The sequence below is a fragment of the Sminthopsis crassicaudata genome, chromosome 1, assembly GCF_048593235.1.
Source record: "Sminthopsis crassicaudata isolate SCR6 chromosome 1, ASM4859323v1, whole genome shotgun sequence".
NCBI lineage: Eukaryota > Metazoa > Chordata > Mammalia > Dasyuromorphia > Dasyuridae > Sminthopsis > Sminthopsis crassicaudata.
The window spans coordinates 17,747,725-17,773,865 of NC_133617.1; the positions used below are offsets into that span (position 1 = coordinate 17,747,725).

The 26,141-nt window shown below is 45.6% G+C and overlaps 1 protein-coding gene across 1 annotated transcript in view; it reads right to left on the reverse strand.

The window, feature by feature from the left end:
- The window catches only part of MYO18B (myosin XVIIIB), a 358,263-nt gene that overhangs the window by 175,727 nt on the left and 156,395 nt on the right, over positions 1–26,141 (reverse strand). The window contains exons 23-28 of the mRNA XM_074295232.1: positions 24,300–24,428; positions 22,894–23,037; positions 20,267–20,356; positions 4,145–4,264; positions 3,045–3,153; positions 1,862–1,986 (exon numbers count right to left, since the gene is read on the reverse strand). Coding sequence (XP_074151333.1) covers positions 1,862–1,986; positions 3,045–3,153; positions 4,145–4,264; positions 20,267–20,356; positions 22,894–23,037; positions 24,300–24,428 — 717 coding nt within the window. The remainder of the gene's footprint in view (positions 1–1,861; positions 1,987–3,044; positions 3,154–4,144; positions 4,265–20,266; positions 20,357–22,893; positions 23,038–24,299; positions 24,429–26,141) is intronic.

Consider the following 26,141-nt stretch of genomic DNA (forward strand, 5'->3'; position numbering starts at 1 on the left):
CAAGCAAAGGCCCTTCTGCCAAGCCAGGCTTCTTTCCCAGAAGAAAAGCATCAGAATAGGGTCAGGGATCGGATCTAGGAATCTAGGTCTGGAGAAACCATTTGCATTTTGCAACAAAAGGTTTTACAACCCAAATGATGGTGGGAAACCATCAGATTGCTGCTGATGGTCTCTTTTCAGCCTCCCTAGCTAGACCTCTAACAGCCCTCTCAGTTCGGATGATCCAGGTTCTAAGACTCTTCCTGGCTCTGACATTGTCTTCCGGAGGAGGGCAAACTCCCCTCTGCCCTCGGCTCTGACATTGTCTGTCCTCAGCACAGAGTAGGGTGCCTGGGACACGACGTGTTGGGGATTTGTCCTTCGTTCTCAGAGGGACCAAAATGGCATGACCGTGTGGGGAGCAAGGTACACTGTGTCCAACTGTGGCTGTTCTGACCAGTAGGAGCTTGGGAGGAATTATCCCTGCTCAGGCCCCAGTGGTCCAGGTGCATCTTTGGAGTGGAAATGCCTCTGATAAATAATTATTTATCAGAATAGAATTAGAATGCACTGAATTACATTAAGTATCTTTGTTCTAAAGCCCTTCTCATCACAGGCATTCTATGTTCTAAGTTCCCTCCCAGCCCTGACACCCCCTGTTCTAAGCTCCTTCCCAACCCCAATATCCCCTGTCCTAAGCTCCCTCCCAGCCCTGACATCCTCTGTTCTAAGCTCCCTCCCAGCTCTGACACTCCCTGTTCTAAGCCCCCTCCCAGCCCTGACATTCCCTGTTCTAAGCTCCCTCCCAGCTCTGACATCCCCTATTCTAAGCTCCCTCCCAGTCCTGACATCCCCTGTTCTAAGCTCCCTCCCAGTCCTGGCATTCCCTGTTCTAAGCTCCCTCCCAGCTCTGACATCCCTGTTCTAAGCTCCCTCCCAATCCTGACATTCCCTGTTCTAAGCTCCCTCCCAGTCCTGACATCGCCTGTTCTAAGCTCCCTCCCAGCTCTGACATCCACTGTTCTAAGCCCCCTCCCAGTCCTGACATCCCCTGTTCTAAGCCCCCTCCCAGCTCTGACATCCCCTATTCTAAGCTCCCTCCCAGCCCTGACATCCCCTGTTCTAAGCTCCCTCCCAGCTCTGACATCCCCTGTTCTAAGCTCCCTCCCAGCTCTGACATCCGCTGTTCTAAGCTCCCTCCCAGCTCTGACATCCCCTGTTCTAAGCCCCCTCCCAGTTCTGACATTCCCTGTACTAAGGCCCCTCCCAGCTCTGACATCCCCTGTTCTAAGCTCCCTCCAAGCTCTGACATCTCCTGTTCTAAGCCCCCTCCCAGACCTGACATCCCTGTTCTCAGGCCCCTCCCAGCCCTGACATCCCCTGTTCTAAGCTCCCTCCCAGCTCTGACATCCCCTGTTCTAAGCTCCCTCCCAGCTCTGACATCCGCTGTTCTAAGCTCCCTCCCAGCTCTGACATCCGCTGTTCTAAGCCCCCTCCCAGACCTGACATCCCTGTTCTCAGGCCCCTCCCAGCCCTGACATCCCCTGTTCTAAGCTCCCTCCCAGCTCTGACATCCCCTGTTCTAAGCTCCCTCCCAGACCTGACATCCCTGTTCTCAGGCCCCTCCCAGCCCTGACATCCCCTGTTCTAAGCTCCCTCCCAGCTCTGACATCCGCTGTTCTAAGCTCCCTCCCAGCTCTGACATCCCCTGTTCTAAGCTCCCTCCCAGCTCTGACATCCCCTGTTCTAAGCTCCCTCCAAGCTCTGACATCCCCTGTTCTAAGCCCCCTCCCAGACCTGACATCCCCTGCTCTAAGCCCTCTCACAGCTTTGACATCCCCTTTATTCACCCTTTACCAGCAGTTTCCCGTCCTCCTCTCACCTTCTCTTCCAGCTCCTTTCTGGCAGACAATTCTGCTTCCAGTCTCTCCTCACACATCAGGAGGCGCTTTCTGAGGAACTCGATTTCTGTCTGTGCACAGTCAAACCGCATCTGCCAGTCCTCAGCTGTGGGGGAAAGGCACATGCTCAGAGGATGTGGAACCCGGAGCAGAGCTCGTGAAGAATGGGGGAAAGGCCCAGTTTTGGAATCCGGAGGCCCCAGAGCTCAGATGTGGAGCTGGAAGGAGCCCTGAGCCCATCTACTCCTACTCCCACATTTTACAAATGGGAAAATCATCACAGACTGGATGCTGGGAAAGCTTTCCATACAATGACAGGAGTGGGGAGTTTCCTCCCCTCAGAGGTCTTCGAGCCCAGGCTGGATATGCACTAGTCAGATGTGCTCTAGACCACTCTTATCTAGATATGGGTTGGACACAAGTTCTTTCCAAGTTGGGCATTCTGGGATTCTGGGATTCCACCTCTGGGAAATAACTCGGCAAGTCGCTTCCCTGAGCCACTGCCTAGGGTCCCTCCAGCTCTGAGGAGATGGTTCTCTGGCCCCATTTTAACACCTTTCCAATTCCATCTTATTCCATTCACTCCAAGGTCTTTTGGAAGCATGACCATCGTGCAGGGTGTTCGTCCCCTTTCCTAGCTTTGAATCAGGCCCCAGAGGGACAAGGAGTCGCTGGGCTCCTGTCCTGGGCTGCTAAGTGCCGCTGTTTGGGCCGTCAACGCCAAGTGGACCCGAGACCACTGGCTGAGGAACCTCAGGAAGCTTCCTCGGGATGACCGCAGGAAAAAGCACAAGAGAACAAACTGGAACGCGGATCCTCACCCTCTCCTCCCTCGGCTCCTGACATAACTAGAGCAGGATTCCCTCGCTCTAGTTTGAAGGGAGACCCCCAGGTCTGACACGAACTGACACCAAACTCCACCTCCTTCCTTCCCTGAGATGAGGAAGGGGAGCGGCCATGGCCACACAGAGGCACTCAGCCCATCCATCAGTCTGGAGAGTCAGCAGAGTGGGGGAGGGCACTGGGTCCAGGGAGGACAGGGCCTGGTCCTGACATCAGAGTCCTAGCCGAGGGGGGTCCAAGACTCCTTAACCAGACCCGAGACTGAGGAGAAAGGAGATGGCACCACAAGGGCCGTGTGGGGAGAACTCCTGGGGCGCTCACCTTCTCCAGAAGGAGGCTTCCCCTCTTGGCTCAATTCGATTTTCTGCTGGGCTTCCTCCAGCTGCTTCTCCACGGACCCCAGACTCTTCTGCGCTTGTTCATATTTACTCTAAAAGGGGAAAAGGTGTCAAGATAAAAACCCAGCTGGACAGAAGGCGCAGATGGCCTGGGCCCGCCGGCCGCTCCTGCCCAAGTCATCCACAACGAGAATCTTCTCTGTCAGTGAAAGATTCTCTCATTGCCCCCCCCTCATTCTCTTTTTCTCTCTTTCTGTCTCTGTCTCTCTCTGTTGCTTTTTTATGTCTCTGTGTGGCTTTCTCGCTCTTTCTCTGTCTCTTTTCCTTTTTTTCTCATCTTCTGAATCTCTCTTTTTCTGTGTCTGTGTGTTTCTCTCTGTCAATCTCTCTTTCCCTCCCTCCCCTTTTCCTCTCCCTCTCTCTCTCTCTCTCTCTCTCTCTCTCTCTCTCTCTCTCTCTCTCTCTCTCTCTCTCTCTCTCTGTATCTCTCTCTCCTCCCTCTTCTCTCTCTCTCTCTCTCTCTCTCTCTCTTCTCTCTCTCTCTCTCTCTCTCTCTGTATCTCTCTCTCTCCCTCTTCTCTCTCTCTCTCTCTCTCTCTCTCTCTCTCTCTCTCTCTCTCTCTGTATCTCTCTCTCCTCCCTCTTCTCTCTCTCTCTCTCTCTCTCTCTCTCTCTCTCTCTCTCTCTCTCTCTCTGTATCTCTCTCTCCTCCCTCTTCTCTCTCTCTCTCTCTCTCTCTCTCTCTCTCTGTATCTCTCTCTCCTCCCTCTTCTCTCTCTCTCTCTCTCTCTCTCTCTCTCTCTCTCTCTCTCTCTCTCTCTCTGTATCTCTCTCTCCTCCCTCTTCTCTCTCTCTCTCTCTCTCTCTCTCTCTCTCTCTCTCTCTCTCTCTCTCTCTCTCTCTCTCTCTCCATTTGTCTCATGTCTTTCTGGGCGTCTCTGTCTCTGACTCTCAGTGTGTGTCTCTCTCTCCTCTTCTCTGTTTCTCTGTCTCTTGGAGAATTTTGTGTCTTCCTGCCCTCCCCCAGATGCTAAGCCCAGGTGCCCAGCCCCAGCCCCGCTGCTGCTCCTTGGAGACACCCACCTTCAGCTCCTGGATCTCTCTAGAGGCCCGCAGACGCTCGGCCCGCTCATTCTCTAGAACCCGGCAGGCCACTTCTCCTTTGAAGCGCTCATCAGAGAGCTCAGTGGTCAGGTCGGCAATCTGGGGGAGAGTCCAGAGAGAGAGAGGATGACGGCCCATAAAAATGCACCCAGTTTCCAAATATCCCTACACACACACACACACACACACACCCACACACACACACACACACACAAACTGAGTATTGAAATTTAAGAAGATTTTCAAGCATTCCAGATAAAAAGATTAGAGCTAAATAGGTTTATATTTTAAAAGAAGCCTCAAGAGTAGCAAAGAAAGGTAAATGTGAAAGAATAATAATAAGATTCTCCATAAAGTTAAAGCGCTTACAGTCCTGTATGGGAAGCTGATACATGTATCCTAAGCATATTGACATGGTGAGGGCAGTGAGAAGGTGTTTACATAGAAAGAGAGAATGGGTGGGAGTCAATTATGGAGGGATCATCCCCCCAAGAGGTTGGTGGAGTAGTGAACTGATCCAACTACTCTGCAGAACAATCTTACCCTTTGATCTGACGATACCATGACTAGTCCCTAACCCCAAAGAGATTATTTGAAAGGGAAAAGGACCTATATGTTCCAAAAAAATTATGGTAGATCTTTTTGTGATGATAAAGAATTGGAAATGGAAATAGAGGGAATGTTCATCAGTTGGCTGAACAAGTTATGTCCTGTGATGGTGATGGATACTATTGTGCTACAAGAAAGGAGGAGGAGGAGGGTTTCAGAAAAACATGAAAGGCTTCTGTGAAGGGATGCAAAGTGAAGTGAGAACTGAGAGATTAGATAAGAGTAACAGTGTTAACTGTGATTTGCTGCGGCTCACGTAGCTAGTGTCAGAGGTAAAAAATGAATCAAAATCACCCCTATTCACCAACCAATCAACAAGCATTTATTAAACACCTACTATGTGCCTAAGATTCTCTTAACTCCAAAATATAAAAAGGAAGACCATACCTGTCCTCAAGGAGATGATATGTTATTGGAAGAAAGAATACGTAAACATGACCACGTGAAATAAATGGAAATACATGAAATAATAAATCTTCAAATCAAATACACGGTCATTTTTGCAGAGAGGAGGGAGAGTAGCCATTGGGAGGATCAGGAATCACCTTTTGCAGGGGCTAGCCCATAAGCTGAGCTTTGAAGGGAGCTAGTGGTTCTGAAAAGTGCTGGTGAAGAGCAAGTTCCTTCCAGAGATGGGGAGAGTGTGTGCCATGGATACAGGCAATGCAATCTCACATTTGCCAAACCATAAATGAGCCAGTTTTTCTGGAAATACGAACACATGGTGGGTTTCAGCACATAATAACTGTGATCTGGAAGGCTGGAGCTTTACTATGAGGGGCTTGAAATGCTACAAGAAGAGGCTGATCCAAGCTAGGGAGGCCAGAAGGTTTTCGAGGGGAGGGATGGGGTCAGATCTTGCTTTGGGGGTATGTATCACTTTGGCAACTCTGTGGAGAACATTGAAAACAAACATGCATTGAAACGACAGCACATGTAAGTCCTGAAGCTAGAAGTGGAGTGGAGGACACAATAGTTCAGGATTTTATAGAAAGGATCTCCAGAGAAGCCCTGAAATCACTGCTAGAACAACTATCCTTCTAATTCTACCCATTCTTCAGGACCCAGGGTAGTGCAATAGAAACAAAGCTTCAAAGGGCCTACATTCAAGTAGTATCTGCTACTAACTTGCTACATGCACTTGGACACCTCTGTAAATGGACTCGATTATAGAATCAGCCAGAAGGGACTTCAGAAGGTATTTTATCCAACTTTTACCTGCATAAAAAATTTAGAATTTCTACAATATCTGTGCCCTGTGAATAACCGGTGTTTGATTCAAAGCCTCCTCGAAGAGGCAGTTTCCTACCTCCTGAAACAGCCCATCCCAATTTGAAACAGCTCCAATTGTCCGAAGTATTGTTTTAAACAGACCTGAAATCTTCCTCTTTAAAAACAATCCCTCTCCCACATGGCCACCTCCCAAAGGCTTGAAGATGACCATCATGTCCTCCCCTGAGTCTTGTCTTCTCCAAGTTCGATACCCAAGTTCTTTCACGTGGGATGGACCACCCTGGAAGTTTTCTTCTGGACACACCCTAACTTATGGGTCTGTGACTCGCAGAGCTGAACTCGGTACTGAAAATGTGCTCTGGCTAGGACAGAGGACAAGGAGATGTCATCTGGTCCTAGAGCTTCGAAGGGATGACCTCTAAGGCCTGTCCCCAGCAATGATCTCTTGAGATCAAAGTAATTGTGGATCTCTATGTCCCCTTCCCTGCCCAAAACACATTTAGAGAAAAGACAGGGATTTATGTAAACCGAGGGAGGCATTTGAAGAATTGGGAAGGGGAGAGGGAGGGAGGAAAATCCGAATATGGCAAGGCCCTCAATGTCCTGGCACATGTCTCTATAGAGCTCACAAACCCTTGAAACAATCAGAGTGCTGCCAACCTCCCCACCTCCCGCCACCTTGTAAAAGTTAATTCCCCAGACCTCATGGCCTCCCAGTTATTTCTAAATGAAAGAGAACCAGTCTAACTGTGACACTAATTATGTTGACCAGGATTGTACACAGGTCGTCTTAATGTGAACAAGAGCAGCCCCATGCTGTCTCTTTGGAGGCACAATCAAGGCAGGAGGCCTCTGGCCTGAGGTTGGCAATGGTGCTGGGGCCACGGGGAGTAATGAGATGCTGCTGTGCTGAGCCCGGTGCTTGGTTCTGTGAACTCTCTTCCTATTTCCCCAGCTTATTTCCTCTATTCCTTAGCAGCTCTCATTATTTGGGAGTTTTCCCTGACATCAAGACTCAATATGCTCTTTATAACCTCCACCCAACGTTTCTGACTCTGTTGTCCACTGGGACCAAGTAGAGCCAGTCACAGATTCACAGGCTGTCAGAGCCAGAAGGAAGCTCGGAGGCCAGCGAATCCAACTCCTCTTCAACATCCCCAAGAAGTGAGCAGGCAGCCCTTCCAGCAAGAGAGAGATGGTTCTGTGTATTTATTAGAGCTCTCATTTTTAGAAATTGTTTCCTAATCTGAGCTGAAATATGCCCCTTTTAAAATGTTTCTTTTGTCAAGGAAGGAAAGGAAAAAAGAGGGAAGAAAAGAAGGAAAAGCAGGAAGGAAGGAAGGAAGGAAGGAAGGAAGGAAGGAAGGAAGGAAGGAAGGAAGGAAGGAAGGAAGGAAGGAAGGAAGGAAGGAAGGAAGGAAGGAAGGAAGGAAGGAAGGAAGGAAGGAAGGAAGGAAAAAAGAGGGAAGAAAAGAAGGAAAAGCAGGAAGGAAAGAAGGAAGGAAGGAAGGAAGGAAGGAAGGAAGGAAGGAAGGAAGGAAGGAAGGAAGGAAGGAAGGAAGGAAGGAAGGAAGGAAGGAAGGAAGGAAGGAAAAAAGGTAAGAAGGAAGAAAAGGAGGAAAAAGAGAAAGGGGAAAAGAGAGAGAAGTACAAAACAAACTCTTTAACTTGGCTTTCTTAATCCTCTACAATCCTCAATTGACTTTTTGCACCAAAGTGCAAGACTTTACATTTATCTCAATTAAATTGTATTGACTGCTAAATGAGGCAATCAATCTAATAACTTCTAAGGTCATTAAACCATTGCTTATTTTTTTTTCTGCTCTAAATCAATGATCTTATGATTTGTCCAATACTCTACTGTGCCAAGATCTTTTTGATTCCTGATTCTGATGTACTAAATTCACTTCTCGGATTTCTGCCACCTGCCCACTTTATGAACGTGTTGTCTACACCTTTATTCAAATGAACCCAAGTGCATTCCCCATTGCACAAATCCCTGCTCAGACTCTCTGATGTTGACAAAGGCCCCCTTCTTACCTCCTCTGCAGGAGCCTGAGAGAAAGTCCCAGCCACTCTCTCAATTACAACATTGTTTATAGGTTCCCATCAGCAGAGAAGGGGAGAAGGAACAAGTGTTAACCACCAACTATGTGCCAGGCACTGTGTTAAGTGCTTTACAAACATTATCTCATTTGATTTGATTTGCAAAACAGAATTCAACAATTGCAATCCAATTTAATAAGCATTAAGAACAATCATTTTGGGAAAGCGAGACATTAGGTATACAAAGACAAAGATGAAAACATTCTTCCTTTTATTCTACTTAGGGGAAGAGAAAATAAATCCAAAAGAAATGAATACCGAGAGCTGTAGTCATTGGATTGCTTTGGGGACCACAGCTCGATTACTTTCAGTCTATTATCTTTTTTTTCCTCCTCAAGTTATAGGCATAAGGAGGGAATATAGAACAGTGAACAGAGAGCCTGCATCAAATCCAATAAGATATGGATTCAAGGCTGACAACCGACACGTGCTAGCCGTGTGATCCAGGGCGAGCCACTTAACCCCACTCTTGAAGACGCAGAGAAGGCAGCAACAGTTTTCCCATTTGTACCCATGAAACCACATGTCTGGTCCCTATTTCTCATAGGTCTAAGGGTCAATGTCAGTTGCCATAGCTGATCCATTAGGAAAATGATCCTTCATAATACACCTGTGTTTCACCAGTGAAATGGGAAAAACGCTAAATTTGGGGTACAAAGGCTGCTGACTCAGCTGCTGATTGGCTATGTGACATATCCTTGGAAACTCCAATAAGCTCTTTGAATCTCGGCTTCATCATCTACAAAATGGGTATAACAATCCTTGGGTTCCCCATTCTACCGGGCGGCCGTTAGGACAATGTATAAGCTGTAAAATGGGAAGGAAATAAAGATGCTTATCAGTCATAAGGGGGATCTTGTACAAGGCACTTCTCTGTGCTAGACCTTGGCTGCCTCCTTTGTAAATTAAAGCGTTAGACTGCAGGGGTTCTCAAACTACGGCCCATGGGCCACATGTGGCTTGCTGAGGACGTTTGTGCGGCCCGCCTATAACAAATGGGCTAAGGGGCGGAGACAGAGGGTGAGCTTTTTTTTATTATAGTCCAGCCCTCCAACAATCTGAGGGACAGTGAACTGGCCCCTATTTAAAAAGTTTGAGGACCACTGAGTTAGACTATCTGTCCTCCAAGGATCATCCCAAGCTCTGAATCCCACAGTGACCCTCCAGGATGCTGGAACCATATTGGCCAGGTCCAGATCCCACAGGAAAGCTCAGCTCCAGGTAACTTCACTTTCTCATAGGGATCAACACGGGTATCTGTAATTAAACCGTGATCATTCCCACTGAAAACATGGGGTAAGTCTTGTGTATCAAGGAAAACGCCCAAATCTTCTCCCTCTGTTTCCCCTCCTCCTCCTGCAAATCAGCATTAATCAAAGACTTCTGTATTGTGTTCTATCTGCTTTGGCCAATTAGCGTGAAATTTAATTTGTGCTAATCAGCCTGAGCAACGGGAGCACAAAATTAATTTAAAGCATTAATTTCAAGTTGCAGAGTGAACACAAACTGAGCCAAAAAGGAGGTAGGGAATCTCCCCCCACACACTTTCCCATTCTGAAGGGCTTCCGAAAAGAAACAGAGGCAAGTGACCTTGACTTTCGTGGACTTTCTACGGCTTCCCCTTGCTCTGCAAGTGCATTGGGAGTGAGCTTCCTGAATGCAGGGATGGGTCGCAGTGTGTTGTGGGATAATAAGGGGACACACCATCCCGGGAGAGAGACTGGGAGAACTGCAAAATTACAGCAAATTAAATGAGCTGGAAGCGCTTTGTTTTTAAACGGGGGAATTGTTCTTGCAGATTTCTTGAGGCCCAATTAGCCTGCAACGATCGGATGGGCAGGTTTCACATGCTATTTGACCAAACCGGAAGGGCCGCTTCTCGCATTAAGCAGCGATGATAACCGAGGGCCTCTGGATGAGCTCAGAGGGATGCAGGAATCAAGGTTCATAATTGCAGAATATTACAGCCAGGAGGGACCTTGCACACAATCTGCTCTAGCCTTCTCTCTCACAGAGGGAGAAGCTGGGGTACAGAAAATAGAAGTGATTGCTTAGAGTACCCCCGATGATGGGGGGGGGACTCTGGGGCTAAATTGAAGGTTCCCTCCCAGGCCAGCCATTTATCACTGGCTCAGTCAGGCTTCATAGAGTTTTTGTTTTGTTTTGTTTTGTTTGCATTCAAGATTAGTTGCAAGGGGGGGGGGGGGGGATTTATCCAGCAACGCTTACTTCATTTAGGGATCATGCACAGTCATGGGTGGATAGTTAAGAGCTTATTGAAGTCCAGGCCTGTAGAATTTTGGAATTACCTGACTAAAGGTTAAAGAGCTAGTCTCAGGGTCAGGAAGACCAAGGTTCCGGGCTTACCTCTGACATGGACTGATGAGGTGACCCTAGCCAAGCCATTTCACATCCTTGACTAGCCCCCAAAATTAGAGCCCTTAAGTTGCAGGTCTATACTAAGAAGGGAGGTTCTCCTATCCCAAGTCATAAATCCAGGCCAAAAGAACAAAGCTGTGTTTGTGCAAGGACAAATAGTACAGAGTGGTCAAGGGAGGCTTTGTCTAATATTTGTGGGACTCCTGCCCTGTTTAGTAGGAATTTCAGAAGTGTTGATAATTAATCTTTTCAAGGAACTGGGTCCTCCAAGACAAAGCTTCTTTAACTGTGGGTTGCAACCTTGAAAGTGAAGATCATGAAATTATGATTTATTATCCGAAAAGCTTTGATTTGTCTATTTTTTCATCTACTTATATGTTAAGAACCATATAAAAATTTCACAGGCAAAAAGGCGTAGTAAGTGGGAAAAGCCCTGCCCTAAGAGGTTTTTAACAGAAACGGAAGAAATTTATTATGTGATCTTGGTCAATGAATTGCCTTCTGGGACCTAATTTCAAAAATTTAACCAAATGTCAAATACAGTTCTGATAGTAGATGTTGTCGTGATTAGAGCCCCAGGCCTTGGGTCAGGAGAATCTGAGTTCAAATCCAATCTCAGACACATACTAGCTACAAGACCTTGGACAAGTCCTTTGCCTTAATTTCCTCATCTGTAAAATATGAATCATAGAAGGACCTGCCTTCTTTACTTTTTGTAAAGATCAAATGACATATTTGTAAAAAGCACTGTTGGCCATTATTATTATCATTATTAATAACTTTTCATTTTTCCCAAGAAGTGCTCCTAAGTTTCATTGGAAAGGTATCTAAGAGGCAGATTGTGGAGGGCTCAGTGGAAGAGTAGTGTTTGTTCTAATGAGACAGGGGCGCCTTCCCCCAAAGGGAGACATCAGAGAAGCGCTTCCGTCTTATTAGCATTAACAGAGAAAAAAGAAATCAAATCATTATAATACAAGCATGGCTTCCTTGGGCATTGTTTGTGCAGGATATGAATCTCAGGTCACGGCGTCCCTGCAGCTGACCCAGGAGTTTACTCAGGATTTTGCGGAGACTTAGAACAAATCTCCCCCCTACGTCCCAGCCATCAGCTGCCGGAGCCTCCGGGTGTCGATGGCTTGGGCGGATTTCCAAGGCCGCCCCTGGATTTTCTCTCCTGCCGTGAGATCCACCGGGCGCAGGGCTCCTCAGCTCATGGGCAAAAACATTGGGCTTGGTTCCGATCCATGGGGCTAATTTCTTTTAAGAGAGGTAGTATTGTATGGTGGGAAGAGCTGGTCTATAAAGCAAGACACTAAGTCTACTGGCCCCAGCCATTGACATGGCTAGGTAAACATCTCTGAAGCAGCCATTGTGCCCCTCGTCTGTCAAAGGACAGAACTGATCTGGGGACAAGTGGGTTTCTGGGCTGTCCGCCCCAACATGTCTGATTGGATGATTCACAAAGACAGTAGAAAAGGGTCATCAGATTGGGTTCTGGGTTTGCTCTGAAACTGGCTGCTCAGCTGAATGACTTTGTCACCTCCCCACCCTGCAGTTCCTTTTCCTCTTCAGTTGGACCTGGAGGGATACTTAGTGTAAGCCCCACCCCCTTCATTTCTACAGCAGAGGACCAGAAACTCAGAACCGGAGACCAGAATTAGGCTTAAAGCTACATTTCAAACTGTGCTGCTCTCAGTTTGGGAGGAAGAAGAGCAAGGTCAGAGAATCAACGGGACATCAGCACAAGAACGAAGGGGCAAGAAGATGAGTGCTCTTCCACTTCACCATCCTGACACTGTTCTATGTTCTAAGGCCCTCCTCAGTACTGATGTTCTATGTTCCCTGTGATAAGGGCCCTTCCACCTCTGACATTCTGTGTTCTATGTTCTAAATCTCCTCCTAGGGTCTAACATTGAGTTCTAAGATCCTTCCCACTCTGACATTTCACATTCCTTGTTCTAATATTCTCCCTACTCTGATATTCCACGTTCCTTTTTTTTTTTAATATTCCTTCCACTCTATTCCACATTCCTTGTTCTAATATCTCTCCCACTTTGACATTTCACATTTCTTGTTCTAACATCCCTCCCGTTCTAACGTTCCACATTCCTTGTTCTAATATCCCTCCCATTCTAACATTCTACATTCTTTGTTCTAATATCCCTCCCATTCTAACGTTCCACATTCCTTGTTCTAATATCCCTCCCGTTCTAACGTTCCACATTCCTTGTTCTAATATCCCTCCCGTTCTAACGTTCCACATTCCTTGTTCTAATATCCCTCCCGTTCTAACGTTCCACATCCCTTGTTCTAATATCCCTCCCGTTCTAATGTTCCACATTCCTTGTTCTAATATCCCTCCCGTTCTAACATTCTACATTCTTTGTTCTAATATCCCTCCCATTCTAACGTTCCACATTCCTTGTTCTAACATCCCGCCCGTTCTAACATTCCACATCCCTTGTTCTAATATCTCTCCCACTTTGACATTTCACATTCTTTGTTCTAACATCCCTCCCATTCTAACATTCCACATTCCTTGTTCTAATATCCCTCCCGTTCTAATGTTCCACATTCCTTGTTCTAAGTTCTCTCCTCACTCTGACCTTGTGTTCTATGGGCTAAACTCCCTCCTACTTTGACATTCCCTAAAGTTCCTTCCAGTTCCAGCTTTCCATGAAATAGGAGCATTTACCCTGGGCCAGGTGCCGCCCCTGACTTTTTCAAAGTCACACCAACATCTTTCTCCCAGTTTCCTTTGCTAACGAATTTTCTGTCCTAAATCCGATGTTCCCATTCCGTCCTGATGGCTTCTCCTTAGAGGTGGGGAATCATTCAGGCTAATGAGCTGGAAGGATCTGCGGGCACGGACCCTGTTCTCTGCAGTAACTAAGGACTCAGTGTGGCTTCCCAGTACATCCTGAAGTACGCACACACACACACACACACACACACAGAGGCAATACTGCCAGCCAGGCTTTGGAGCTAAGAGGAAGGGGGAGCAAAGCCTGTTTTGTTTTTTAAATGAAAATGAAAGCAGCCGCTTTGCCTTAGAAGGAAGATTTTATCCACACGCTGGGGGAATATTTATAGCCAGCTGCCCTGGCTGCTTCTCAGCTCCTGTTCCCTTGTCCCCAAATGAGGCACTTAAATCACTCTGCAATAATGTTGTCTCTTTAATAAGCCTCGTCAAATGTAGTTTTCACTGATGAGACAACAAAATCAGGGGAAACGATGCCGGGCCATGTACTGGCACTTTGCTCCGGCTCTCCGTGGCTAGCTCAGGAATGGTCCCAGGGCGTTATCCCGGGTGGGGGGTACACCTTGCCTCTGCAAGTTCAGATCTTTGGGTCTGCCCCATCTCTTCCTAGCTGGGGGGCCATAAACAACATCTCTCATCTGTAAAATAGATATGAAAATGCCCTGCACTGTCCACTGAACCAGGTGATTAGGCCCCTCCTGCCTTTCAAAAACGCAGTCTCTGCTGTACAGTGGAAAGATCTCAGATGAGGGGAGAAGGGGGCAAAGGAAGAAGGGGAAGGGAGAAATATATCATTGAGCCACCAAGAATAGGGGAGGGAAACGGGCGGCTAATAGGGATATGTGCCATTTAAATAAAATCTAGGAGGAAGAGTGTACTAAAAATGGGTCCAATTCAAGCCTTACCAGCTCTATTTCCTCTTCTGTAAAGAGGTCTGACTCAGTGATTTCTCCAGTCCTTTCTGTTCTAAATCTAGGCTCCAGGAAGGATGGTTGCTTGGGGCACTTTCCCCATTTGACCATGAGTTGGTATTTACTTAGATGCAGAGATGCCGTTGAATATATGCCCATTGAAGGCCAGGAAGACCACTTCATGAACTTACTGTTCATGTGTGTAACTACTGGTGAGTTAATTTCCTTGGGCCTCAGTTTCCCCATCTATAAAATGAGGGGCTCTGAAAGCCCTTCCCAACTCTCACAGTCTGTAATGCTACAAAGTTCAGGAAGCCCGATTCCAAAGGAGATGGCTCAATGTGTAGAGCAGTGGTCCTCAAACTTTTTAAATAGGGGCCAGTTCATGGTCCCTCAGACTGTTGGAGGCCGGACTAGAGTAAAAACAAAAGTTCACCCTCTGTCTCCACCCCTCGGCCCATTTGCCATAACACGGCGGGCCCCATAAATGTCCTCAGAGGCTGCATCTGGTCCATGGGCCGTAGTTTGAGAAGCCCTGGTGTAGAGAATGATCCATCAAATACTCAACAGGCATTTATTTAGCACTTACTATGTGTCAGGCACTAGACCTTCAACATCAGAGTTAACACTCTTTGACCCCTGTAGACCCCCAAATTTAAAAATGGAGTACGCCAGAAAGAACACCAGAAGACCTGGGTGCAAGTCCCGGGTACTAGATGTGCAACCGCAGGCAGATAACTTGGATCTCTCTGACCTGGGCTTTCCTCATTGGGGTCGCACTAGGAGATCTCTAAGATCTCCATCTGTGAGTCTACAAAATCCTAAGCTCCAACATGGCACCCAGGATGAATGGCCGGCTCGAACATCCACCCGAGAAAATGAAGTTGTTTGTGGCCAGCAGGATGTGCATGGACATTCCCCAGTGCCCGGCCTTCTTATCGACCACGTTAACAGAGCTAATCCCAGCCTCTGAAGGGTCAGGCTGATTGTGATCCAGGGCCTGTAATGAGAACATGTTACACTGGTATATAATTCCCGACTCCTATTACAATCTTTGTCATGAGGATGAATGGAGCTCACTGGGCGATGCTTCAACGAGCCTCCACCGAATGTCTCTGCCGAGAGCTAATTGTTCCCGGTAAGAGGCTCCTCGCCTCATCCTTCACTTTGGGGGAGCAGACTTCTGACACTTTAATTAGGCTGCAGTTGGGGATGGGGCTGAGGAGGCAAAGGTGGAGCAGAGAGAAAGGAAGGCCTTCAGAGAGGGCGAGTCGGGCATGAGCACCTCAGGAAAGGAGATGTGACAACCAAGAAAGTGATCCACCTAACGATGACATCAACGGAAAGGTCAGAGATGAATGTCAAAGTCAAAGGTGGTAAAGGTAACATGAGCAAACCCAGCTCCAAATAAGAGAGATGAGATAGCACCCCACTTTCTCCTTTTCAGAAGGGAGGGGCAAGGGGGTCGCATATGTCAAACTCGGTTAATATGGTTTTGTTGAACCACAATTATTGGGGCAAGTGGTACCATAGAGCATAGACTCCAAGCCTGGACTCGGGAATCCTGCCTCAGACACTTACTAGCTTTGATTCTGGGCAAGTTACTTAACCCTCTTTACCTCAGTTTCCTCATCTATAAAATAAGCTGGAGAAGGAAATGGCAAACACTCCAATATTTTTGCCAAGAAAACCCCAAAAAGTCACAAAGAGTTAGGTACAACTGAAAAGCAACTGTTCTTCCTTCTTTTTGTCCTTTGTAATAAAGGATGGCTCGCAAATCTTTCACCCAAATTGACCTCCAAAAGACTGAAAGCCTATTTCAGGAGTGACAAGTCCCAATTAAGTAGATGGACTCAAGAGCGAATAAATCAGCATTGATTAAGTACTTGCCCTTAATTGCCATTAATGGGTTGTGTGGAGGAAATGGTCTTTGCCCTCAAGAAACTTACAATCTACATATGAGGTCAATATGTATGTAAAGACTTTAGACCATCAGAGGCCAGAGCTAATCCATAGGAACGATCAATCCATTTCCAAATTTTGCTCTAGATGTCCCATTTTTGTATTATGGGCCAATATTTTGACAATTCGATTAAGTCTATGGATATGTCCCTTTTCAGAATAATTGTTTTAAGTACATAAAATAAAATAGCTTAATTACAAAGGAAACAATTCTATTGAAATATCTATCTGAACTTGTTTTTAATACATTATTATTTTAACAGATTTTATTTTAAATGTTATTTTTAATTATGTGTACATAATATAGGGATATATAAATAAGTTTATAGACCCCCCCTGATCTTTTTTTTTTCACATTCACTCTTCATCAGTGTTCAGTTTGTTCATCTCTCCCTACAATAAAGGACTGAGTCCCCTAATTAATTAAAGCAAATCAGTTCTCTTTTTGGTGAAGCAAAACAGGTATCTATCTGAATTTGGTTTTAATATATTATTATTTTATAGATTTTATTTTAAATGTTATTTTTAATTATATAGACATACATAAACAAATTTATAGATCCCCTGATCTTTTTTTTCACGTTTACTCTTCATCAATGTTCAGTTTGTTCATCTCTCCCTAGAATAAAGGACTGAGTCCCCTTATTGCCACCAAAGAAAAGCAAAATCAGTTCTTTTTGGTGGAGCAAAACAGTTTATCTATCTGAACTTGTTTTTAATGTATTATTATTTTAATAGATTTTATTTTAAATGTTATTTTAATTATACGTATGTAACATAAAGATATATAAACAAGTTTATAGACCCCTGATCTTTTTTTTCCACATTCACTCTTCATCAATGTTCAGTTTGTTCATCTCTCCCTAGAATAAAGGACTGAGTCCCCTTATTGCCACCAAGAAAAGCAAAATCAATTCTCTTTTTGGTGGAGCAAGACAGGTATCTATCTGAATTTGGTTTTAATGCATTATTATTTAAGAGATTTTATTTTAAATATTATTTTAATTATATAGAGATACATAAACAAATTTATAGACCCCCTGATCTTTTTTTCCACATTCACTCTTCATCAATGTTCAGTTTGTTCATCTCTCCCTACAATAAAGGACTGAGTCCCCTTATTGCCACCAAGAAAAGCAAAATCAATTCTCTTTTTGGTGGAGCAAGACAGGTATCTATCTGAATTTGGTTTTAATGCATTATTATTTAAGAGATTTTATTTTAAATATTATTTTTAATTATATAGAGATACATAAACAAATTTATAGACCCCCTGATCTTTTTTTCCACATTCACTCTTCATCAATGTTCAGTTTGTTCATCTCTCCCTAGAATAAAGGACTGAGTTCCCTAATTGCCACCAAGAAAATCAAAATCAATTCTCTTTTTGATGGAGCAAGACAGGCATCTATCTGAATTTGGTTTTAATGCATTATTATTTAAGAGATTTTATTTTAAATATTATTTTTAATTATATAGAGATACATAAACAAATTTATAGACCCCCTGATCTTTTTTTTTTACATTCACTCTTTATCAATGTTCAGTTTGTTCATCTCTCCCCAGAATGAAGGACTGAGTCCCTTTATTGCCACCAAGAAAAGCAAAATCAATTCTCTTTTTGGTTGAGCAAATCATGGTCTGACCCAAATGAAGGAACCAGTCATAATCATTAATCATGGGTCCAGGGCTCAGTCCCAGTGGCTCCCTCAGCAGCTGGTGGCATGGCTGCTCCCAGCCCAGACTAATCATGTGAATAGCTCCCATCCTGGAGCTTCAAGGTTGATCAAACGCTCCTTCATCAAAACAGCTCTGAAAAGTGGGTCCTTTCAGGAGCGTTCCCCCATTTTAGATGAGGAAACAGACTCCGTGAGGTTGGGCGACTTCGCCATAGCCTTAAATATAGAAGAGACTCCAATCAAGAGGTCCTGCCCCCTTACTTTAAAGATGAGAAAATTGAACTTCAGCGAGATTCACACAAATAACGGGGGAGGCAGGATTTGAACTCAGGGCTTCTTCCTGGCTCTATGTACAGCCCCATCCACCTCCCAGACTGCCTGCCCAGAGTCTATCTGCCATATTGGTCATTTGATTTTGCCTGAATTCACTCTGTCCTGTCTGTTCTTGGCAGATGACTAAGCAAAGCGGATGGAAGCATCCCAAATCAATCTCTGTCCCTAGTTCTCCACCCACCCTCACTCATGCACAAAATCCATTGCATTTGGATCTGGGATCATTCTCATTCCCAGCGAACACCACGCTGTCAGCTTCTGGGAGGGCAGAGAGGCTCCCCACAGGCTGTCCCTGATTGCCCTCCTCATGAATCATGTCAGCAGAGGTATCTTGGGGCAGCCTGGCTGTGACCCAAATAACACCTGAAACGCTCAGAAAGACGGGAGCACGGAGGTCCAGGAACCAGCCCAAGTCCTGTCTTCTCCACCTTGACCTCATTTTCACCGACCTCTCCCTCCTCCAAACCTCTCTGACGGGGGTCGCCTGGACCACCCAGTGAAGCACGAAATCCTGTCGTGGAGGACCATCTCATGCTTCAATCAGCAGGACACAGTTGGGGAAGGAAAATAAATCCTTGCATTGGGTACAAAAGGATGCGGGTCAAGTCCTGTCCCTGTCACTGCCAATGTGCAAGGCACTTCATCACCCTGTGCCTCAGTTTCCTCCACTGCAAAAGGAGGGAGCTGAACTAGGTGGCTCCTGAGGGCCGGTGACCTCGGAGGGTCATGTCCCAATCCCTTCTCCTCTCTTTCCTGCCTTTGTAAAAACTGTAGGATCTGGGCTCCCTCTGCCCCTAAATCTATGTCCCCTTTGGCCAGATAACGTCTGAGGTCCTTTCCTGGGGAGGTGACCTTTGAGAGATTTACATTCAACCACTTAAAGTCCTCCATCAAGATCAGTTCCCCTGCAGCTTCTCCCCTGCACTGAGATCAGTCAATCCACAAGCACTTGAGTGCCTGCTCTGAGAGTCACCCGACAGGATCCCGGAGGGGCCCCGGCCTTCAGGAAGCTCACGCTCTAAACGTCCTTCTCGTTGCCAGGGCATCTCAGGCTGGCAACCCAAGCGCAAAGGTCAATCGCAAGACAGCTGCTCCAGCTGACCTTAAGCTGGTGACCCCGGTGGTTCCTGACTACTAACCTGGGAAGCCGGCCCTCCAAGGATGGGGCCAGCTACCCCCTCCTCTCCTTGACCTGGCTCCCCATCCCCTTCTCTCCCATAATCCCCCAACAAAGTAAGCAGGAACTTCTTAGAATTCCCTACCAGATTCAGAGAATGCAAAGGATTTTCCCAGGATACCCATGCATCTGGCTGTGTGGACCTCTCTGTGTCTCTATGTCTCTGTCTCTGTATCTCTGTCTCTCCATCTCTCTGTTGATATTTCTATCTCTGTGTCTCTGTCTCTCTCTATGTATGTCTATATTAATCTCTGTCCCTGTCAATCTTTCTGCCTCTATCTCTCTTGTCCAATATCTCTCTGTGTCTCTGTCTCTCTCTCACTGCCTCTGTCTTTCTGCCTCTGTCTCTGTCACTTTGTCTCCATCTGTCTCTGCCTCTGTCTCTGTCTCTATCTGTCTCTGTCTCTGTCTGTCTGTCTCTGTCTCTATCTCTGTCTGTCTCTGCCTCTATCTGTCTCTCTCTATCTCTGTCTGTCTGTCTCTGCCTCTATCTGTCTCTCTCTATCTCTGTCTGTCTCTGCCTCTATCTGTCTCTCTCTATCTCTGTCTGTCTGTCTCTGCCTCTATCTGTCTCCGTCTCTTTGTCTTTGTTTCTGTCTGTCTCTATCTCTATCTGTATTTGTCTTTGTCTCTGTTTCTGTCTGTCTCTGTCTCTATCTCTGTCTCTCTGTCTGTCTCTGTCTCTGTCAATCTTTCTGTCTCTCTATATCTCTCTCTTCCAATATCTCTGTGTCTCTGTCTCTCTCTCACTGCCTCTGTCTCTGTCACTTTTTCTCCATCTGTCTCTGCCTCTATCTCTGAATCTGTCTGCCTGTCTCTGCCTCTGTCTCTTTGTCTTTGTCTCTGTTTCTGTCTGTGTCTGTCTCTATCTTTGTCTGTCTGTCTATTTCTGTCTCTTTCCCCCTCTCTCCTTCCCTTTCACCTCCCCCAGGCCGCCTGGCCGTCAGATACCTTGCTCTCCAGCAGGTCTGCGTTCTGCCGAAGCTCATTCCGCGACTTCTCGGATGTCTCCAGTTTCTTTCTCAGGGCGGTGAGTTCTTCCTAAAAGACAAAACCAAAACACTGAGAATTTCCCCAATGGCACACTCCATTATAATGAAATCACAGGTCTGATGGAAACCAAAAACATAAACACCGCTAGCAGCCTTTACTGTTAAAAAAGAAAAAAAAAGCACCATGATTTCACCTAATATAGGAAAGTGGCTAATTTGTTGGGCTTAGATACAAGCTCTTATCTACAGAGAAAACAGCTCTATGAGAATATCCTCAGTGGTCCTGCTTAGAATGGGTACATTCTCTCCCTCCTACCACCACCCTCCCTCTTTCTTTCTCTCTCTCTCTGTCTCTCTCCCCTCTCTCTCTCTCTCTCTCTCTGCTGTGTGTTTGTCTCTGTCTCTCTGTCTCTCTCTGTCTCTCTCTCTCTCTCTCTCTCTCTCTCTCTCTCTCTCTCTCTGTCTCTCTCTCTGTCTCTCTCTCTCTCTCTGTCTCTCTATGTCTCTCTCTCTGTCTCTCTATGTCTCTCTCTCTCTCTCTGTCTCTCTCTCTCTGTCTCTCTATGTCTCTCTCTCTCTGTCTCTCTATGTCTCCCTCTCTGTCTCTCTGTCTCTCTATCTCTGTCTCTGTCTCTGTCTCTCTCTCTCTGTGTGTCTCTCTCTGTCTCTCTCTCTCTCTCTCTCTCTCTCTCTCTCTCTCTCTCTCTCTCTCTCTGTCTCTCTCTGTCTCTCTCTCTCTGTCTGTCTCTCTGTCTCTCTATGTCTCCCTCTCTGTCTCTTTGTCTCTCTGTCTGTCTGTCTCTCTCCTTCCCTGTCTCTTTATCTCTCTCCATCTCTGCTTATCTCTGCCTCTCTTTCACACACACATATTTTCTTGGTCAAGCCTCTCATAAGATCCCAGAAGTGACTGGGGCTCTGAAGCCACCTAGTCCGATCTGAGGAGGCATTCCTCCACAGCATCCCTGACAAGGGGCATCCAAGCTCTGTTCTAGGGAGAGGAGCCATCACCTCCTCTCTTGCCCCACTCCTCTTGCAGGCGCCTCTCATGGCTGGGAAGTCCTCCTTGACATCCAGTGAGAAGTTCCTACTTTTCGTCTGCCGGGACCAAGAGGAGCAGATCTCTTCCTGCTTCCAGGCCACAATCCTTCCAATATCCGAGGTAGACTTGCTTGCCCCCACCCCCACACCGAAGTCCTCCCTTCTCCAGGAAAGGCTCCTCCTTTACTTCATCCCCTCCTTTTTTTTTTTTTTTTTTTTTTAAGCATTCCCTCCCTCCTCCCTCATCTCTACTTCTTGGCTTCTTTCTACCTTCTCAATCCTCCTCAATTCCTAGTGCCTTCCCTCCAACGATCCTCTCAGTTTATCCTTTCCATATTTATTTGTACAGAGCTGTTTGCACATTACCTCCTCCCTCAGCTCCTTCGCAGCACCAGCGTTGACCACAATACCGGGTATACAGTAGGTGCTTATCACATATTTATTGGCTGATAATCTTTGTTCCTTTGCTAGCCTGCTCACCTTCCAGCTGATTAATGCCCATCCTGTAATGTTGGCCCCAAGATGGCTCATATATATTGAACATATTCTAATGTGAGGTGTTTATTTGCATCGATCTTACCTCCCTGGACTTAATGGAAGCACCTGGTGACCAGAAATGATTAGATAATATCTGTAAAATGCTTTGCAATCCCTGAATCTCCATATAAATGTTAGCCATTTTTATCATCACCATCATCATCATCATCATCATCATCATCATCATCATCATCATCACCATCGTCATCATCATTTGTCCTTCTTTCTACCCTCAGCGCATTCAGTCAGTGCTTCCAAACAATTCTTGTATGACTGGATGCACAGATAAATAAAATATTGAAGCTTTTACCTTCACACACACACACAGAGCTCAAATTTTCTCGGTTAGCGTTCCCTTTGTGTTAAGATACAGCTTTCAGAGGGTCCCTATTAAAATGTAAATATGTTCCGGGGACTGATAACCGGTGAACTCATCAGTATCCAGGATCCCTTAGCAAAGACTAGCTGGAAACAGGCTCCAGGCTAAGTGCATTTTGCTAAAGAGGGGAAGAGCTGCAGCACTATTGGATGGCCTAGACTTGAGGGTGAGAGGGTGGGAACTATGGCAGGAGAAGGCTCTGGTCAGCTTGGCGTCACCAAGAAGGGACTGGACACATGGCCAAACCAGAGGGAGAGAGGTGTCAGAACAGCCATAATTAGCCATCTTTGCACCTGAAAACCAGGCAGGGAGCTTGCTTGCAACATAGCCTGGGGAGAAGAAGCCTTCCTGGAACACTGGAAAATTTCTACCCTGTTCAGATACTGCTTGAGGCATATGGATGAGAAATGGATGTAAATGAACACTGAGGAAGGAAAGGAGTCCTAGGACAAGACTGCTGTAGATGTTGTTGCTAGGAGAAGGATCACAAAAAAGAGAGAAATAGGACCCAGTGCTCTAAAATTTTTCTACCCTGGGCCAAAGCCCCACAGCCCACCCCCTCGTTACTACTATGGTAAGAACTGAAAACATCTTGCCCATTGGAGATCTCTGCCATGTTGAGACACACATACCTCCTTTGCCCGGAGCTGGTCCTCCCCAATGGTGATGCTCAATAAAGGCCGGATGTAGCACAGAAGCTGCCACCAAGGCCATTCCTTCACCTCCTGGAACACCTTTAGATTTCTTTGGATACACTGGACAGCCAACTGCCGGATCTGAGGAGGAAAAAAAAGGGAAAAAGAACTGAGAACCCGGCATTTATTTTTCAATTGAAAAAATGATTGATTACCATGGGACATAATGGAAGTCCTCACCCCAAGGGAGAAAGAACTAACAAACAGAGAATTTCAAATGAGGCACAAAGGAGCACTTTAATAGGATGGAGTTATAATAAATTGATTTCAACAACAAAGGAATTTATTAAGCACCTACTATGTGCCAAGCACTGTGCTAGGGGCTGAGGGGAAAAAGTGAGAATTCCCCTCAACAAGTTTACTGGGATGGGGGCAGCTGGGTGGCGCAGTGTAAAGAGCACCAGCCCTGAATTCAGGAGGACCCGAGTTCAAATCTGGTCTCAGACACTTAACACTTCCTGGCTGTGTGACCCCAGTCTCAAAAAAAAAATACTGAACAAGTTTACTGGGAACAAGTCCTTCTTGAACTCAAGATGTAATGAAGCATTGTTCCCAAAGCTTATAAGACATTGGGACAGTATTCTAAGAACTTTTTTAGAATGTGAGCTTCTTGGGGGGCAGGGACTGTACTTTTGGTTTTATCTTCAATACCCTACAAAGGACCTTACACAAAGTAAATAGTCCATGATTGTTGAATTGAATTATCTAGTTATTCTTCACCAAAGGGGAGTTTAGACAAATTTCTAGTTTGAGAAAATGGGATGGACAGAGGAACTCTCAAATTTTACTTTATATCCCCATAGAAATTTTAACACACACACACACACACACACACACACCACACAACACACACACATACACACACACACACCACCCCTTACCCAGGATAGTATAAACCTAAAGTATTCCATGATTGTTGAATTGAATTATCTACTTATTCTTCACCAAAGGGGAGTTTAGACAAATTTCTAGTTTGAGAAAATGGGATGGACAGAGGAACTCTCAAATTTTATTTTATACCCTCATGGAAATTTTCACACACACACACAACACACAACACACACACACACCACACACACACACACACACTCACACACACACAACATTCACACACACACACTCACACACACACCACACACACACACACACACACACACACACACACACACATGCACACACACACACACACACACCACCCTTAACCAGGATAGTATAAACCTAATTTACATATGGTGGATCCATATGTGGTTTCTTGAGGGATACCAACTATCAGAGAAAAAGCCTGGGCAGGATGGTCACGAAGCTAACCCAGTGTAGACAGGGGACATTCTCCAGTCCCTTACCTTCAATCTCTTGAATTGCTGGCGGGACAAGAATCCCTTGCAGGCAGCTTGAAAGAGAATTATATTCCGAGAGACCAGCTTCTCCCGCTGCCTTTCCAGCCTGGAGATGACGCCCGACTTCAGGAACACCTGAAAGTTTGGAAGATCATTAGGAATGATTCTTGGACTTTGGGAGATGGCGCTGATGCTTGGGGACCCCAGAAAGTAAGTAGACCAGAGGATTGTGTCTCTGCCCTGCTGATCGAAGCTCCTGGGACCCAGGTCCAAATACAGGCCATCAGTGTGATCTGGTAGATAAAGCATGGGAATTGGAAGTGGGAAGATTTCAGTCAGACATTTAGCAGCTGTGTGATTCTGGGCAAGTCACAATCTCTACCTCAGTTTCCTTAATTGTAAAATAAGAGAATTGGACTTGATGGCTGTAGTGTTTTTCCTAATTCTAAATCTTTGATAGCTCGATCTACATGCTCCAACCTAGCATGACCAACATACATAAAGGACAAGAACAAGGGATCATAATTAGTTAATCAGTTGCCCAAAAAAGCCAATGTCAGCTAAACCAAGGAAATTCAACTCACTTCTATTGGACAACTAATAAGTTCCTGGGAATGGGGGAGATTCAGGGAAGAAGAGGACTGAGGGTTGTACTCATACCAAAAAGAAAAGTATAGGGTGCTAGAAAGCGTATCTGACCTGGAATAAGAAGGGACACTGTTTGAAATCCTAGTTCCCCATATATATTCTAAGGTAAGTCACTCACCTCTTTGGGCATCGATTTCCTAATCTATGAAATGAGGAGACTGGAGGCAGTGGACTCTGTGTTCCTTCTCAATTCAGAATCTACAATCCTCTTAATCCCAAATCTCACACTTAACTAGCTTCCACATCCTAAGCAAGTCAATCCACATTTCTGAGCCATCTGGAATAACTAATACCAACTCACAAAGTTGTTGCGAAGCTCAAAGGAGACTGTAGGACTATAGAATTGGAAGAAGAGGGACCTGTGAAGACCATCAAGTCCAACTTCTTCCTTTGACAGGAGAGGAAACTGAGGCACAGAAAGGGGAAGTGGCTTGACCCTTTAGTAAGTGTCAAAGGTTGGATGTGAATTTACCTGAGGTTTATTTTTCTGCAAACACAAAATCACTTTAGAAAGCCCAACATGGTGGTAGGCTGTACCTTTTAAGAACTTTCAATCTAGCTTGAAAGTGTTTCCTATAAGAACAGATGGCAGAAGAAAAAAGGTAAGGGTCCAAACCAATAGGTTTGCAAAGTGTTTTTTCTGCAAACACAAAAGCACTTTTAGAAAGCCCAGCATAATGATAAGTTTTACCACCCAAGGACTTTCAATCTAGTTTGAAAGTGTTTTCTTTAAGAAGAGAGAACATATGAGCACCACCCTTGAATTCAGGAGGACCCGAGTTCAAATCTGGTCTCAGACACTTAACACTTCCCAGCTTTGTGACCCTGGGCAAGTCACTTAACCTCAGCCTCAAAAAAAAAAAATAAGAGAGAACATAAGAAAAAAGGTAAGGGGCCAAACCAATAGGTGTATAAAGTGTTTTTTTTTTTCTGCAAACAAAAAAGCATTTTAAGAAAGCCCAACATTGTGGTAAGCTTTACTCTCTATGGACTTTCAATCTAACTTGAAAGGGTTTCCTATAAGAAGAGATGGCAGAAGAGAAAAAGTAAGGGTGCAATAGGGACAATCAGCAGGCACAGGAGGGAGAGAGGAGAGATAGCTAAAGTATTCCATGATTGTTGAATTGAATTAGGTTAGGAAAGGGTTAGGAAAGCTAAATAATGAGGCATTTGAGCTGGAGCTTCAAGACTAAAATCATA